We start from the raw sequence: 16,241 nt of genomic DNA, 5'->3' as shown, positions 1-16,241 counted from the left end.
GATAGGACGGAAAGTGGGTCATGGTGTGGTCTGTGTGTGAAGCACCAGGAGCATCATATTGACCCCTAGGGCTGCTGTCTGCCTCTCTCTTTCTCTCTCTCACTCTGTCTCTCTCTCTCACACACACACACACACACACATACACACACACACACCCAGACGTCTCTGCCGTCGCCCTCATATATCATCTACCAGGGCCCAGCAGCAGAGGGGGAATCAGAGACACCCGAGATCTATGTCTTTGGTCTGGAAAAGATCCACACATCTCAGTCTCTCTATTACTTGGGTTCAGTCAATGAGTCTAGGGGGCTCATTGAATGGACTGAAAGAGGATCTACCCAAACCGTATGGGGGAATTGATCCAAATTTGAATGAAAATCATCCCACTGCCAAGGCGGTGAAGAAAAACAACCCTTTGCATGCACTTTTGTAGCCTAGCTGTTCAATACTGTTGAATTTGCCTCATTGCTCAACACTGCCTGCTCCTCTCCACTAGAGACAGATAGACCTTTATACAGTGTATATTTAGCTGGTTAGGGAATGTCAGGGAAAGTTTGGAAACTTGCTAAGTAGGTCTGTCTGAAACGGAAAATATGTAGCTGCAGTGATAGCAGTGAATGTGGAGCATAATGATATATATCTATCATCGAGAGGGAGAATTAAAGGAGCGCGTATGAAAGGTTTATGGTGCTTGGAAGGGAGAGAGTCTCCAGAGCTCTTTTTCCTACATAAATATAGAAGAAGTGACTGCAGTGAACTCCCCTGAACTGCCTGCAAACCCCAGGCAGGACACTTTATAATCATCGACAACCTAAAAACTTTGCTCTCCTGGTAGGGAGGTTTACAAATCCTTTTGCAATGTAATCACCATGGGAGCTGCACAGTCCTGGAAAGCAAGATTGCTGTTTCATTTTAGATTGCAATCATCACATCAACACAAAGCCTATAATTATTTAGATTAATGTGCCAATTACTGAAAGTAATGTACTCCTGTAAGCTGTTGTAAGTTAACACCCTATTTAAAGACCTGTTTTTGTACATACTTACTTAATGCCAGTGCCAAAGCTAAAAGATATGACATTTATATGAGAACAACAATTTTTTAATTTCACAGCCTATAATTATTGCGGAAAGGTTTGTCACTAAAATAGTCATTAATTATCCATAGTTTTAACTTGTGTGCTTACTACAGTGTTACACTGCTGCAGCACTAACTGACACAAAGTCCATAGCAATTCCCATAGTCAAAAAAAAAACCTTGGCTCTCTCCATATAAAGTGTCTGAAACAACATTTTCCATTGGCAAATCACACGCTCGTGCAAATTGTAGCCAGCTCCCATCTGCACATCACCTTGAGTGAGACTGGTCCTCATCATTTTCACCTCCGATTTTTTTTTATGCAGCACGCAAAGTTATGCTAATTATATAAGTGCGAGAAAGTTTTGATGGGAAAATTTGGCTGCGTCTTCTTCTTTCACTGCCAAGTCCTACAAACAAATCAGCATCAAGCTAAATGTATGCATGTGTCTGCAAGCTGTTTAACAATGCGTGTATCATGTCACTTTTCTCTCCAAGTAGAAAAAAAGAAAGGCAAAATTGAGAGAGGGAGAAGAGCGTCAGGGGTTAATATTAGGATTGGACTGTGTGGTCGAAATTGAGAAAGACGAGACAAAGCGAAGAGAGAGATACAGCCAAATGAGGAAAAAATAAAAGAAGGGATAGGGAGAAAGAGATGTGAGGTTAGGGATCTGAAAATGGGAGGAGGACAAAGGGATAGAGGAAAGAGAGAGAGAAAGTGAGGATAATTGTAGGAAATGGTGGTTTAAATGAGGAAGGAGAGGGGAGGGAAAATATGGAGGCTGGGTGATGCGGGGGGAAAAAATAAGAGAGAGAGAAGAGGTTTGATGAGGTGAGCGAGAGCACGGAGGAGCGGTGATGGGTTTTTTAGGATGTTGTGGTAAAATATCAGGTAGGTGCATGCTCATAGGAGCTTAACAACGCAGGCTGAATTACACCCATCTCCCTCTACCTCCCACTGTGCCCACGGCTTGCAGTTTCACACCCCGGCGTCTCCGGCAAAAAGACTGTTATTTCAAACGACTCTGAAAACCCTGCTTTACTCTCTCCAGATTACAGCTGCGGAAACTTCACTCGGCTTCAGACAAAAAAAAAAAAAATGAAATCCCGTCCTCGGTTGACTTTGGAAAATCCACCTTGGGGCAAAACTGCTCCTCGCATTTTAGTTGAGAGAGTTTAGGCCTGAATGTTACTCTGCATTTCCCAGAACTTGCCCTCGCAAAACCAGTGTTACGATTCCGAGAAAATGCAAAAAAGACAATCTTAGGAATCCAGGAATTCATTTTTCTGTTTTAGTTATTCATGGGCTGTATCTTGCTTTGCTTCCATGGAGTGTACTGTGTTTCATAGCACTGATATAATATTTATACCGTAATGGCTTGGTGTCATTCAGCCAGTGTAGCCTCCACACTAAGGCCTGGAGTTCATGTTGGGATGTGCTGCTTCGCTCTCTCCATGTTTGCAGGTGAGAAAAGAACGCTTTCTGAATTGATGGAAGTACAAGTGAATGCAGGGTCTAGTTGGATGGGGCTTGACGTTTGACGGATGGATCACACACCCAGATGGTTGGAGAATCTGTCTTTAGTGAAGTCATTATTCTCTCTCCTCAACGCCCTGTCAAAAAAAAACCTGTTTGAGCAAGCTGAGTTCAGTTGGAAACGGGGATATTTAGCTGTAAAAATGGTCAGGTGTCACATTCACACTCACATTTATGGACATTTAATCATTTTTTCTGTTTGTGAGAATGAATTGACTTTGGATTCAGGGCGCGTGTGTGTCTCTGTGCCTGGTTGTAAGGCCGTCACATTCAAACAGAGTACAAGGAGCGATTATGAAGCCAGAGTTTAAATCAGTTTTATGAGGCGCTGTAAATTATAGCTGATTATATTGCCCTCATGCAACTTTTACAAGACACGCAAAGTGAGAAGCCAGAGGCAAAGGGAGAGAATTAACTAAGATAACACTGATTCTCTTAATCAGAGTAAGGTCATACTTGGTGCCAGTATAATCCGGTTAGCACATCTAGATTTCTGCTGAGTCTTTCTATTTATTTCCGTTTAGTTTAAGTTGACCCAGGTGTAGCTGCTGTTATTCACACTATCTGCAGTATTGAGCACATGAATGCACCCGCTGAGGAATTGCCACAATGCTAACAAACCATTTTTAGGCAAACTGAAGAACAAATTCCTGAGCTTCTCCTGACGGCGTGAAAAGCAGCTGTTTGCGTATTTACAGTAAACAGTTTGAGTTTTCGATTTTCACTCGCGAGTCGGGGACATCTGCATACAGTGGCTGCACGGGAGTTCAGGGAAACGACCTTATTCCCATTCAGCCTGTTATTGTTTGTCTGTTCCTCTGCTTTCTGACCCTGCAGCTGAGCCTCCTCGCCCCTCATCTCTGTCTCTCAGTGGGGCGCTGCTGCTGAAAGCACACACCTGTGGGGCAATCGGCAACAGCCAGCGTACAAATGCGGCACCGCACAGAAAAATTTTGTAGCCTCTCTGCAACAAAATGTTTATAATTTCAGGGTAACACACACACACACACACACACACCTGGCGCATGTGTACAAAAACATGCTAGGCATAATTTAATTTCTGATGATAATTCTTGCATTGTTTCAGAGCAGAGCAGGGTGGGTACAGGTGAAATGAGCCCATGTCGATGTCTCTATGCAGTTTTAGCTTTCACTCACTTGTTCTCACTCTCGCTCTCAGACACTCTTGTCAGTCAGTCACTCTTTTACAGCCACTCAAGGTTTGAGCTAGGCTTCACCGTTAAGCCAATGAGCCCCTTAAATATAAAATGTCCCTCTAGAATGTGGTTTATGCACCCAGTTGACCCCCTACAAAATCACAGGCGATGGAGACTTCGTCAACAGTTTGCACTGAGCATTGCTTTTTAGGTGTGGACAAAATAGAAGGACCTTTGTGCCAAATTTCTATACTTGAATTCTCAGGGAAATAAATATAGCACCAGAAAAAATCCCCTATATTGTCATTCATCTCATTGCTGGTGGCTATCAGGGTCGTTGCATTCAGCTTTACTTGCGATTGGCAGAGCAGCGGCGTGCTGTGTATGAACCCGCGTGGCTGTTTGGCTACAGGCCAGACGCACAACCCACTCCAACTCGCACACCAAACTCTGATTTGTTGCACATTTCAACTCTGACAGATATTTCCATCTCGCCAGAAGAGAATGGGACGAAGATGAGATTGCGCGCGTATCAAACTCCTTCATGTACACAAAGTATTGAAAAGAAGTATTGTTTGGTAGAGTGTTGAATTCAAGAAATTTCCCAAATGGCTTCCAGCCCTAAGTGGAACCAGCCAAAGTGTTGTTTTCTCTCTGGTCTGAAGGAAACATATTCATCATCTATTGCAGAAAATACCTGAATTCACTGAATTCCACGTGGCAACACACTGTATTTCATTTATTTTGTATTTTTGTATTTTCATTTTCTGTTCTCTCTCTTTTTCACTCTCTCCACTCCATCCTCCCTATTAAAACCCCCTCCTCTCTCTCTGCTTTTCATCTTTCTTTTCTCTCCATCACTCCCTTCCTCCCTTGTTCTGAATCTCTCCTTCTGTCTCTTCATCTGTCCAGTGTTTTCCATCCATCCATCCATCCCATCCACCCAAGCTGCTTTCCTCACTCTCTCTATTGGTCATCCTTTCATCCCCAACTCTGTTGCCCCCGTCCCTTCCATTCACACTCTTTTTTCTGTGTTCCTTTAATCTTTGCTTCTTCTCAGTTTCTATATTCACTAGCAGCCATCTGATCCCTTTCTCTTTCTCTCTCTCTCTCTCTCTCTCTCTCTCTCTCTCTCTCTCTCTCTCTCTCTCTCTCTCTCTCTCTCTCTCTCTCCCTTTCTCCCTCTCCATCTCTCTTTACATCCCTCCTTATTTGGTGCACCTGCTCCCCTAACCCTCTCTCCTCATCTCCATAGGGAGTAGTGTGATTGAAATGTGTATGTATGACCTTGTGTGTGTGTGTATATGTATGTGTACACACACACACACACACACACACACACACACACTCTGACCCCAGGTGCTGTGGTTCCAATATCCCAGTCTCTCTTGTATGATTTGGTTGTGGGGCGAATTTAGGGTGAATATCACTCACAGACAAGCACACGCACACAAACACACACACGCGCACACACACACACACACACACACACACACACACACACACGCACTGGAACAAACCTCTCCTCTTGGATTAGATTTGGTCCTTTTGGGTCAGTTGTTGGCGATGTGTTGGAGTCTGAGAGAAATGAGCTAAGGTACATGTACACACACACACACAAACAGCTGGAGACATACCTGTGTACACACACACACACACACACACACACCAAACGCAGAGGCCAATTTCCTCTTGTGTATAGTGGGGTCAGCTGTTTTAGAGTAGTGGAATACATTCCTTATATTGGAGAAACACTGTCACGCACACACACACACACACACACACACACACGTACCTACCCTTATTTATTTGGGGGTCAGCTGTTGTGGTCAAATGGAATATATATTTCTTATATTGAATCAAATATAGAACAGGCTTTTCATCTGTGGGCTGCAAGTTGACTGACTGCCTGAAATAGTGTCATTAGGACAATCGTGTGTGTGTGTGTGTGTGTGTGTGTGTGAGAGTGAGAGTCTGTGGGTGTGTGGCAAGTAAGCAAGCACTACATATACTAGAGAGAGAGAATTGGCCTTTTGTAGGTATGCAAGCAGCAGCCAATGTAAGTCACTCAGTCACTCACACACACACACACACACACACACAAGCTCTGGCCCTATTTCTTTAGTTTGTGTCATACTTCTTCTGTACTGTCTGTTTTCATGTCCTTTTGCACTTACATGTGCATGTTTGTTAAGTGTTCTACAAATTAACTCAGTTTGACTTAAACCCAGCTCCGCTGCCCTCACCTTGTCGAAACATGTTATCAGATGCACCTTCTCCTCACCTCCCCCTTCTCACCTTCCTTCCTTTACTCCATCTGGCCCCCTCCCCTTCTTTCTCTCCCTGTTTCTGTCCTCCTCTCTCCCTCCAGTCCCTCCAGTCCCTCCAGTCCCAGGATCCTGGTATTATTAGTAATATTGATCTGCTCTGTCCAGCCTTTATATAAACCACAAGCCAAAATAGACCTCTGCCCTCTAATGGAGGAGATCAGATGATTTATTACCAACACACACACGTACACACACACACACACACTTGTCTTCTGCTCCCAACTCTTTTTTCCATCAGATAAGAGATAAATCAACACATTCTGTACATTCTATACGAACAACTTCTCACATTATTGCCCGAATGGCCACGCTATGCAAATAATAACCAAATCACTTCCCCACCATTGGCTGGACTTCCATACCTACACAAAGCTCATGCAAATCTGATCTTTCAGATTTCCCAGCAGTGGCATTTTTGGGGATGGTTGGAATTTATTGGCACTTAAGTGCTGAGTCATTGAGGGTTACCTGAGGGCGACATTCTCACACAAGTGGCGAGATGAACCGATAAACACTCACACTCTGGTGACCCATGAATAGATAATGTAATATCCTTCGCTGAAAGTGAATCTACCTCCAGCTCCCATTTTAGACTGCAGATTGTCCAGTGAGAGCTTTCTGAATGCGTATATTCATTCAAAAGCATTCAAATGCATTTGGTAAGAACTACTTCATTCGCAAATCAGTGTTTTCTCATTCTTTATTAGGTGAGGCCTAGTAAAATTCACCTCAGAAATTTTGGTTTTGATTCATTTGGAGTTGAATGAAAGCGAATGATAACTTTCTCTGATAATAGCATGTAAAAATCCATAGGAATTTTTAGAAGGGGGAGAGACTTTTAACATTCACTGCGGCCAGAATGATCCTTTTAAGGCTGATTTCCCGTTCTGCCCCACCAGTTTAGATAGCTCAACCCGATCCCACGTCGCCCAAAGTGCTGATTTAGCATTTCACGGTGTCTCCAACTCCCCCGTTCAATCCCAGCTGTAGCTCTACCCCTTCAGCCGCTTTGCATACATGCCACCGTTAACGTGGGAAAACGGTAATCGTGTACACTACTCTCTTAATATGTCCTCTGTAGCCGCTATTTCCTGCCAGAACAGTATCTCTGCTCTCAAGCTCGCTAAAACAAACACACCCAGCTCCCTAGCGGGGGCCAGATATCTCTCTCTCTGCGTTTACCCCCAACACTTTAGGCGCTGTAAAACAAACACAAGCGCTCGGAGAACGCCTCGCTCCACAGCTGCAGCCCCGGGGCCCCAAACTGTAGCTGCTGCACGGTGACCCCAAACTACCCCAAAAAACAAACACACCGCCCTGCCAGTGGCTGCCTGAAAGCTAACACTGCTGCTGTCTAGTGAGAAATGAATAAACTGAGAATGGGAATACACGCTATAATTTCTATACATAATACAGCCTGAGCATTTGGAGTTGTGGATGGTGGGTGCTGTGCATTCTTCTGGTGTTTTGCTGGGAGATTAAGCCTGGAAATGTTGAAAGCGGCTGTACTCCAAATAGCAGTTCAATAGTAGTTATTATGGATTATTATGGATCCACTATACATGTTACTTGGGATACTGAATGGCTTTCTTACTGATAAATATAAAGGGAAACTCTACAAAATGCTAACATTCTGTGCAAGAAAATGCATTCTTTTGAACTGGATAACAAAGTTCCATTTAAAACATATTGGCATAAGGTCATACTTGAATATGTATCATTGGACTATTTGACATGCATGTTACATCGCAAAGACAATGTATTTCGTAGAACATGGGAGCCTTTTATGTCATATATTGGTTTAGATATCTCTGCTATTCTTACAAGAGGGTTTATGTAATATGGACCTGTGTGATAAATGCTATTTGTTATTTTTATTTTTATTTTATGTAATTCCTGAGTCACTCCTGAGATGTTCTGTTTTGTTTTGATTTTGTCCCTCTTTCAATTGTTGTTTTTGTTGATGTGTGTTCGACGCAATCATAATGTTTTCTGAATCAAAAATCAATAAACACATATATAAAAAAAAAAAGAAAAAAAAAAGAAGAAAAGTTGAAAGTGTCATCATGCGAACACAGAGCTGGACGCTTGCTGTGGTGTTTTATCCACTTAGCATGAAGAACACTGATCAGATTATTGGACATTTTTATGCATACTCTATCTCTGACTAGGACAGCTGCCTCCTCCTTTATTTCCTTCTAGATTCCTTTTTGTCAAGTATCATTGTCAAGTATTGTCAAGTATTTTGTATTGTCAAAATTCGCGGTCTCCTGGGCTAAAAATAGAAGCGCCTAAGCAGTGTAACTTCTTTTGTTTTTGAGTTTCGGCCTTGTGTTTCAGTCTTCCTCTAGCTCTTGTTTTCAACAGCCAGCTGCTAGATGATTAGAGCAACAATAAGATGAATGGAAAGCTGAAATAACAAAGCTAAGGAGTGGTGTAGTAAAATGGGTCCATGGGTTTGTGAAGAAGCTTTATATGTCTGTTCCTGCCACACTCTCTCTCTCTCTCTTATATATTCAGTTCTTTATATCTTCTATGATCTCCCTGGGCCTCTATATGATGCAGGATGCTGCTGAGTTTGATAAATGTGTGTGTGTGTGAGCATGTGTGCACGCATTCAGGCTGAATCTCTCTGTTCTGTGTGTATTGCTTAGTTGTGCTGACTCTCTGTCTGCAGATAGGTGTGTGTTTGTCTGTGTATATGTTTGTGTATCTGTCTTGAGTGTGTGTGTGTGTGTCTGTGTATATGTTTGTGTATCTGTCTTGAGTGTGTGTGTGTGTATGTGTGTGTGTGTGTGTTGCAGTGATGGAGAGCTTGTTATTGTTGTTCTAGAAAGCTTCCCTTAGGACAGAGGGGAGAGAGCAAGCACACAGCTGAGACCACTCCCACTAGTCCTGTGTGTGTGTGTGTATGTGTGTGTGTGTGTGTATAGCCTAGACAAATAAAGGTAGGCATAATAGGCAGTCTTTGCCAGATGAACTTGCTTTCTCACGCACGCACACACACACACACACACACACACACACACACACACACACACACACACACACACACACACACACACACACACACACACACACACAGATTTTTAGCTTCAGGACTAATCAATATTGTTATATGGCCTTCCTATGTATAGTCCTCTCCCAAATGAAATGAAAGCCCCCCCCGCAACACACACACACACACACAAACACAAACAAAACCCCCGGTAACACATGAGTCACATCCTACTACCGATGTGAGTCACGTTGTTTAAGTTCTTTTTACCAGAAGTGCGGCTGCATATCTGTTTTTACAAGGCTTCACTCAGTCTGCCTCACTGTCTGCTGCAATCAGCTAACTCACCTCAAGGCCCAGACTGCTGATTTGATGTGTTTCCATGTCTGAAATGATGAGATGTGTTGTTACATACAGGGAGTCTGCAGATCCTGGAAAAAAAAGTCTTATATGATATAAGCCCAAGGTCTGGAAAACTGCCGAGCATTTTAACTCTTAAATTCGCTTTTAGAGGCTTTCTAAGTGTCATAGGACAACAATTTATTTCCAATTCTAACTGCCATTAAAAAGCTTTAAATGTATGTGTAGACACGTTGATATTACTTATATTAGTGATACTGGATCATGCTGCTTGTGTTTCTAAACTGTAGAAGCCTGCATGTGCAAACAAGACATTGACTGTTGGGCCACAGTGGCACGGAGGTTTTACAACAAGATGGAGAATAGGCTTCGCTTTATTTGGATCTCATTGGGTGTTAATTGACGAATGGTGTTGGACCTTCACACTTTGTCCTCGGCCTGAAAACACAGCGTGTGCGTGTGTGTGTGTGTGTGTGTGTGTTTTGTTGAGAGAAAGAGTGAGTGTTGACAGAATGAGAGAGAGTGTTGAGCCAAGACGAGGTGTGGTAGGTCATCTCCCCTCTCTCTGCATGCTGTGACCCGCTGTGTGTGTGTGTGTGTGTGTGTGTGTGTGTGTGTGTGTGCGCGTGTTATTGAAAGCCACTGTGGGGTGTTGTGAATGCTCGGCTAATGCAGGCAGTGTAGTGTGTGTTTGGGTGTGTGTGTATGCTCGACTGCAGCGGGGGGGGAGTGGATGCTAAGTGAAATATCTGGTTCAACGTAGCGTAAAGGAGCTAGCTTTACACCGCCGCCGTGCTATATCCCCCGAGTCAGTGTGTGTGTGTGTGTGTGTGACAGATCTCCTGGCAGTGCCATGCAAGGCCTGCCAACATCGCCTTGAGTAGCAGCCGCGCTTAGCATCACAAGACGCCACACCATGTCCATTTGTACCCATAGTAATTTGAAACTCCAGTCACGTATTTGCTTGTGTCTGTGACAGATATGCTTTAAATGACCAGTAAACTCAAAAAATTGGCATGTTAAAACGACTATTAAACTAAAAATAGGAATACACAGAAACGGGCAGAACATATTCTCTCTTACCCACTTGTAGCCCGCCAGCTTTTCCATCATTCTTGGAGACTGTGGTCTCGTAAACTTAAATAGGTGTTGAACTCCCTCACCATCAGGGTGGAAAATTAACACCATCAGCCAGCCTAATACTGATAGATTGTCTCTGGTAAATGTGACCAGTACGCCACTAACCAACCATCAGTGGCTTCATTATTCTAAAGCCAATTGGAACGATCAAATGATCCACGGTATGTTGAAGCAGTATTTCCAAGTCTGAATATTATTATGATAACACTATTCAACCATGATTATGATACCTGCAGTTTTCTATTCTACACCCTCTACTCAAAATATGTGTGAGGAGAATGATGAGAGGTGCTAATGTTGTGTGGAATGGTATGTTTGCCTGCTTTTATGCAGTTTTTTTTTTTTTCATTTATAGTGGATACTCAGTGATTCAGCATTTGCTCTTCACCAGGTCATAGGAAGGAGTAGAGTGTTTTTGTATTATTGAAATATGTAATATCTCTCTCTCTCTCTCTCTCTCTCTCTCTCTCTCTCTCTCTCTCTCCCTCCATAGACGACCCAACAGAAGCGGACCTGTGGCTACTGAACAGTTGCACCGTGAAAAACCCTGCAGAGGACCACTTCAGAAACTCCATCAAGTACTGAGACACACTCTCTCTCTCTCTCTCTCTCTCTCTCTCACACTCACACACACACACACACACACACACACACACACACACACACAGACAGCATAATGCTTGTAAGTACCTGCACTGTATCCTCCGTAGAAGAGATGAAGGCAGCTGATTAACGAGGGAGCCAGAGAGCTGAGATTACATTCAAATGAACTTCTAATTAATTAGGTCTTTATGTCATTGCCACAGTGGTACTGTACAGAATCTGTACTTCAAATCAGTACAGTGAGAACGCCCACTGATGAGGAGTTCCACTACTTAGCTGAATATTCACGTTCAGGTTCACTCAGATACAAATCAGTCAGTGTAAATGCGATTGTGTGCATGTGTGTGTGTTTTCTGCTATTTCCCCCATGTCAGTTTACACCTACACACACCGTTTCATTGGTTGCCCGCTGCCCCACTGAGAGCACGCGGACGCACCCACACACACACACACACACACACACACACACACACACACGCACATACACACAGATTTGCATAAAAACAGAGAAATTAAGCTAGAAACTGTTTTGCATTTTGATTATTTTCCCTTCATCAGGGGCACACACGCCTGCCGGGTGTGTGTGTGTGTGTGCGCGTTGGTGTGAGAGACAGAGAGAGAGAGAGATACTATGTGTGTATGTGTGTGTAAGATTATGATTTACGCTTTTGACAACAGTCTTAACCCTTGGCTGCCGCTTTAGCTGTGGACCGTAGCACTTTCCATCAAATAAGAATAGTGACAATTAACAGAGATGCATGCCTGCTGAATTTTGAAATCCATTTGCCACTGTAGGTGGTGGAAAAGTTAATTAAAGTCATTTTCCTGAAAAATCCTATCTCATTTTTACTACAATGTTGTTACTTACACGTATTACTCTGACCCCTGTCCAACTGAACAAACATGTTTTTTTATACAGTAAATCAAAAATCGTACTATTCAGGAACAAAGTGCAGAATTCTACAACAGAAAAACACAAAGTGAAGACTTCGAAGGCAAATTAAAAGTAGAGCAAACCTGATTATGAGTCTTCTGTCACTACTACTGTTTTGATCAGTGTTACATTATTACATTTGCAACCTGAAAGGTCCGCTGCACCGATTTAACAAAATGACTCCGGTGGCATCTCTAACTATATGCTGTCCCCCCCCCCGCATGACACCTTATTTAGTCGTTCATTTCTTTTCGTTCACTGTTTATCCAAAAGTGAGTATTGGCCGTTTCCAAGCATGGAGAGATCATTCAATTCCAACGGTCACAGCTCTAAATAATCAGAGTGTGTACATTTGGACACCTTAAAAGGCCTCCTGCCTCATTGGCCGGCGAGCCGCAACGGGACAGTCGTCTGACATGACTGAACGGACTAATTTCTGCCTTTTTAGTCGGCCGCCTCTCGGAGACGATTTGCATTTTTTTTTTTTTTTTTTTCGCTAAGTGCAGGAAGGAGCAATTTATCTTCTGTCACATTTTACATTTTCGCCGTCTGACTGAATCGTCGAAAAAGCCGAATAACTCGTCGGAAGGAAACGGCGGCGGCTTCAAGGCTGAACAATTTCACTTGGCCAACTTGATCAGTGCAATCTCCCTGTCTTTCTCCGCCGCTCTCACCCTCTCTCCCCCCCCCCCCCCCGCGCTCTCTCCTTCTTTCACTCCCTTTCTGTCGTGCCAATTTTTATGCAAAGACTTTTTGATTTGAAACGCACAAAATAACACACTTGAAGTCTTTGAAAATGTCTTCCTTGTTAATACCAGAGTTTTTCTTTTGACTGGAAATCACCCCGCTGTAATGCTAATGCAATTAATGTTCTATTCACTGGTAAGGGACACACACGCACACACACCACGCATACATGGGGGAGAAAAATGTTTTTTTCTGCTTTCCGTCACTCTATGCTACTCACATGATGGAGAGAGAGCAAGAATAGGAGCGGAGAGAGTGAAAACGCCCGCTCAACTCCAGAATAATCGTCACCCACTTCTTTTTCTTTGGCTTCTCTTCATATGAGAGAGAGAGAAGGGAAGCGAGGGGAAAAAGAAAGAGAGGGTGGCAGGCACACGGGCCGCCTCGCGCTCGGTCACACGCTGGCCGACACGTCTGCACCTCCTGGTACCACACACTCACACACACGCACACACACTTGCACATGCTGGCACATGGTCTCTTTAGGTCCTGCGAAAGCCTTAAAATGTGTTCAGCTACTACTATCGAGGCCTTAAAAGGTCTTGAATGTAGTTAAATAAAGCATTTTAAGTCAGTTTTATAATTCTTAAAAACCTTTCCATCTATTAGTTTGCTCTGAGTTAGTTTGATCTCACATAAACCCATTGCTTCCTGACGCAAAGAGCATGTGAAGAAGAATAAGAGCCAATAACAGCCCTTGACAGAGAATAAGCATAAACTAACATGAAGTGCAAACTATGTATTTAGAATGGTGGAGTTGTATTTAAGTCATGTAATACTTCGAAAGTAGAAACGGTTCCTTCTCTTTTGTGCCGTAAAGCAGTGATTCTCAACCCTTTTCATATCAAGGACCCCTAATTTAGTCCACATTGGAGCCACAGACCCCCATTTGATGAGATTTTGTCTCTCTGACCCAAATCTGAGAATATTTTTTATTGTCAGATATGATTTTGTCCAGAATTCCATGACTATCTGTATTGTAGGTAGAGAGATAACAGTGCAACTATGGTCAAAACAGTAATTCATCTACATTCTCTAATTGTGTTAGCTTCTTGTAAATAAAATAATGGTGAAGGTTAACAATTCATCAATTTGCTGGGGACCCCCTGGAACCCCCTCAAGGACCCCTGGTGGTCCCGGACCCCATGTTGAGAACCACTGCCGTAAAGCAATGCAGCAGATTTCCCCCTAAATCTGATCCAGTAGCACACTGTAAAATGCAGTGTAAAGGTTGGTAACAGTCTTATTTTTTTGCGGTAATTACACTAATGTCTCAGAATGAATGTGGTAACGATTCATTGATTTATTTATTGACCTTTTAAAAAGTCTTACTGTATTTGAAGTTAATGAAACGTACAGATACCCTGTGGCTCAGTGCACAGGCACACGGTATTGCAGACACACACACACACACACACACACACACGCACAATATTGCAGGACACACCCTATTTTTCCAGGCCAGCGCTCTGCCAGCTACTGTCACTACCGATATGCATGCATGTCTCACCGACTCGGAGAGGTGGACGGAGGCCACGGCAGCAGGCTTTAACTAACAAGCTGTGCTAGGCTACGCCACTCAGCTTAACACACACACACACACACACACACACACACACACACACACTCTTTCATAAAGGAGACTGTACCTAGCCACGCTGTTTAGCTTTGTCAGAGCACAAAGTTGATGTTAAAGGAGACCGGCCAGACCACCCTCCATGTTGGAGAGTTTCATTATTTGACCATTAATCCCAGCAGGGAGGGAGGGAGAGAGGCTGTATTACAGTGGGCATTCAATTTAAAGGGAAATTCCACAGTTTTTTTTTACCTGTGTGCGTGGATGAGATGAATAGATGTGGAGTATTTCTGTGAGTTGGAATGGAGGCTGTGTTTTTTTTTTTTTTTTTTTTGGTTTCTTTTAGCTTGCAGAATGAGCTCAGCTCCTGTGTATGTCAAGACCGCTGTGTAGCCTATTGTGTGTGTGTGTGTGTGTGTGTGTGTGTTAGTGTGTAAATCAAATCTTCCCCCACGACTGTGACTTGTGGGACGACATTTGCCACAAACACACACACACACAGACACACACACACTAACACAGACAGACACAAAACTAACAATCACTGTCCTAGTAAATGACTTGCGGGGCTTTAAATGGAAGCACTGGGGCTTTCACCAGTCTTCTGTCATTGTTTGGAGAGACGCAAAGAAAAGATGGTTTATTACTTCTGGAGAACTGGGGCCTAGTTGGCATCCATGCCGAGCGTGTGGGAAGAGGGGCGGTGTGTGTGTGTGTGTGGGTTGTTTTCTTTTGTGGATGGGGGAGGTGGAGGGGTGGTCAGGTGTAGGGAGGCTTTGGCTGGATGTGAAAGAGTGTTGTGTGTGTAGGGTGGAGAGTTAGCCAGGGAGGGAATGCTAGCAGCATTTCGGAGTGTGTGTGTGTGTGTGTGCATAGGAAAGCCTCATTGTAATATTGATTGGTCCTAAAGCTAAAAGGTAACTTTCGAGTTTGCACTGTGTGTGTGTATGTGTGTGTGTGTGCATTTCGAACCTTTAGATTGCCCAGAGTGACTCGGGAGTGAGCGAGTGGGTGTGTTGCTCAAGGACACTTCGACTGGACACACGATTTTCGCGGGGGATAGAGCTTTTGGGCTTACATTAAGGCCCCGGCATGCAGATCTGTATACTGGATCTGTCCCACCTGTGGCATTGTATTTCTCCTCCTTCACACGTCCGCCTCAGTTGCTCGGCTTTGGACTCTTAACAAGGGAGCGAGGTTGGACCCCTTCCAGCCCGCCGCTCGGAGTGACGGCGTCCTCTGCCCCGCTGTTCGCTCCATCAGCCGGAGCGCCGCATCAGGAGCTCGCTCAGTAGCAGAAAATGCTAATGGGTTGGCTCCTGCATGCTAAAAAGTCAATTAGTATGGATATTTGGGTGTGCATGTGCGTGCCTCTGCGATGCCGAAATCTATAGCGTAATTCAATGTCAGAGACCTCTCGAATCAATGAACGCAGAATGCATAAGAGAAACAGTTGCTCAACAGCATGTAATTAAACCGCTCTGTGTTTGTGTGTGTGTGTGTGTGTGTGCGTGCGCGTGTGTGTGCGTGGTTTCTACCCTTGGCTGTCTCCGGTAATTTGTATGATCAAGGGAGTGTATGCTTAACGAATTAGAACCCAACTCCGAGTTCTGTACTTCTGTTTTCAAAATACACCAATTCCCACACTATATTTACATTCATTTCAATATCATGTTAATATTCATGAACCAGCCGTAAGAAAGGGGGGAGAAAAAAAAAAAATCATTAATGTTAATTGAAAAGGGACACGCAACACACAAATTGAACTCTTGGAATAAGTC

At 43.6% G+C, this 16,241-nt stretch overlaps 1 protein-coding gene across 1 annotated transcript in view; it reads left to right on the top strand.

Moving 5' to 3' along the window:
- The window catches only part of LOC139667454 (threonylcarbamoyladenosine tRNA methylthiotransferase-like), a gene marked incomplete at its 3' end in the record, with an annotated part of 91,275 nt that overhangs the window by 32,416 nt on the left and 42,618 nt on the right, over window positions 1–16,241 (top strand). Inside the window, exon 4 of the mRNA XM_071546916.1 lies at window positions 11,094–11,178. Coding sequence (XP_071403017.1) covers window positions 11,094–11,178 — 85 coding nt within the window. The remainder of the gene's footprint in view (window positions 1–11,093; window positions 11,179–16,241) is intronic.

The sequence above is a fragment of the Centroberyx affinis genome, unplaced genomic scaffold (genome assembly GCF_046629955.1).
Source record: "Centroberyx affinis isolate AG114_WGS23_722 - 3 ecotype Tasmania unplaced genomic scaffold, CSIRO-AGI_Caff_v1 ptg005544l_1, whole genome shotgun sequence".
NCBI classification, from domain to species: domain Eukaryota; kingdom Metazoa; phylum Chordata; class Actinopteri; order Beryciformes; family Berycidae; genus Centroberyx; species Centroberyx affinis.
This window is presented reverse-complemented; position numbering and strand designations above follow the sequence as displayed.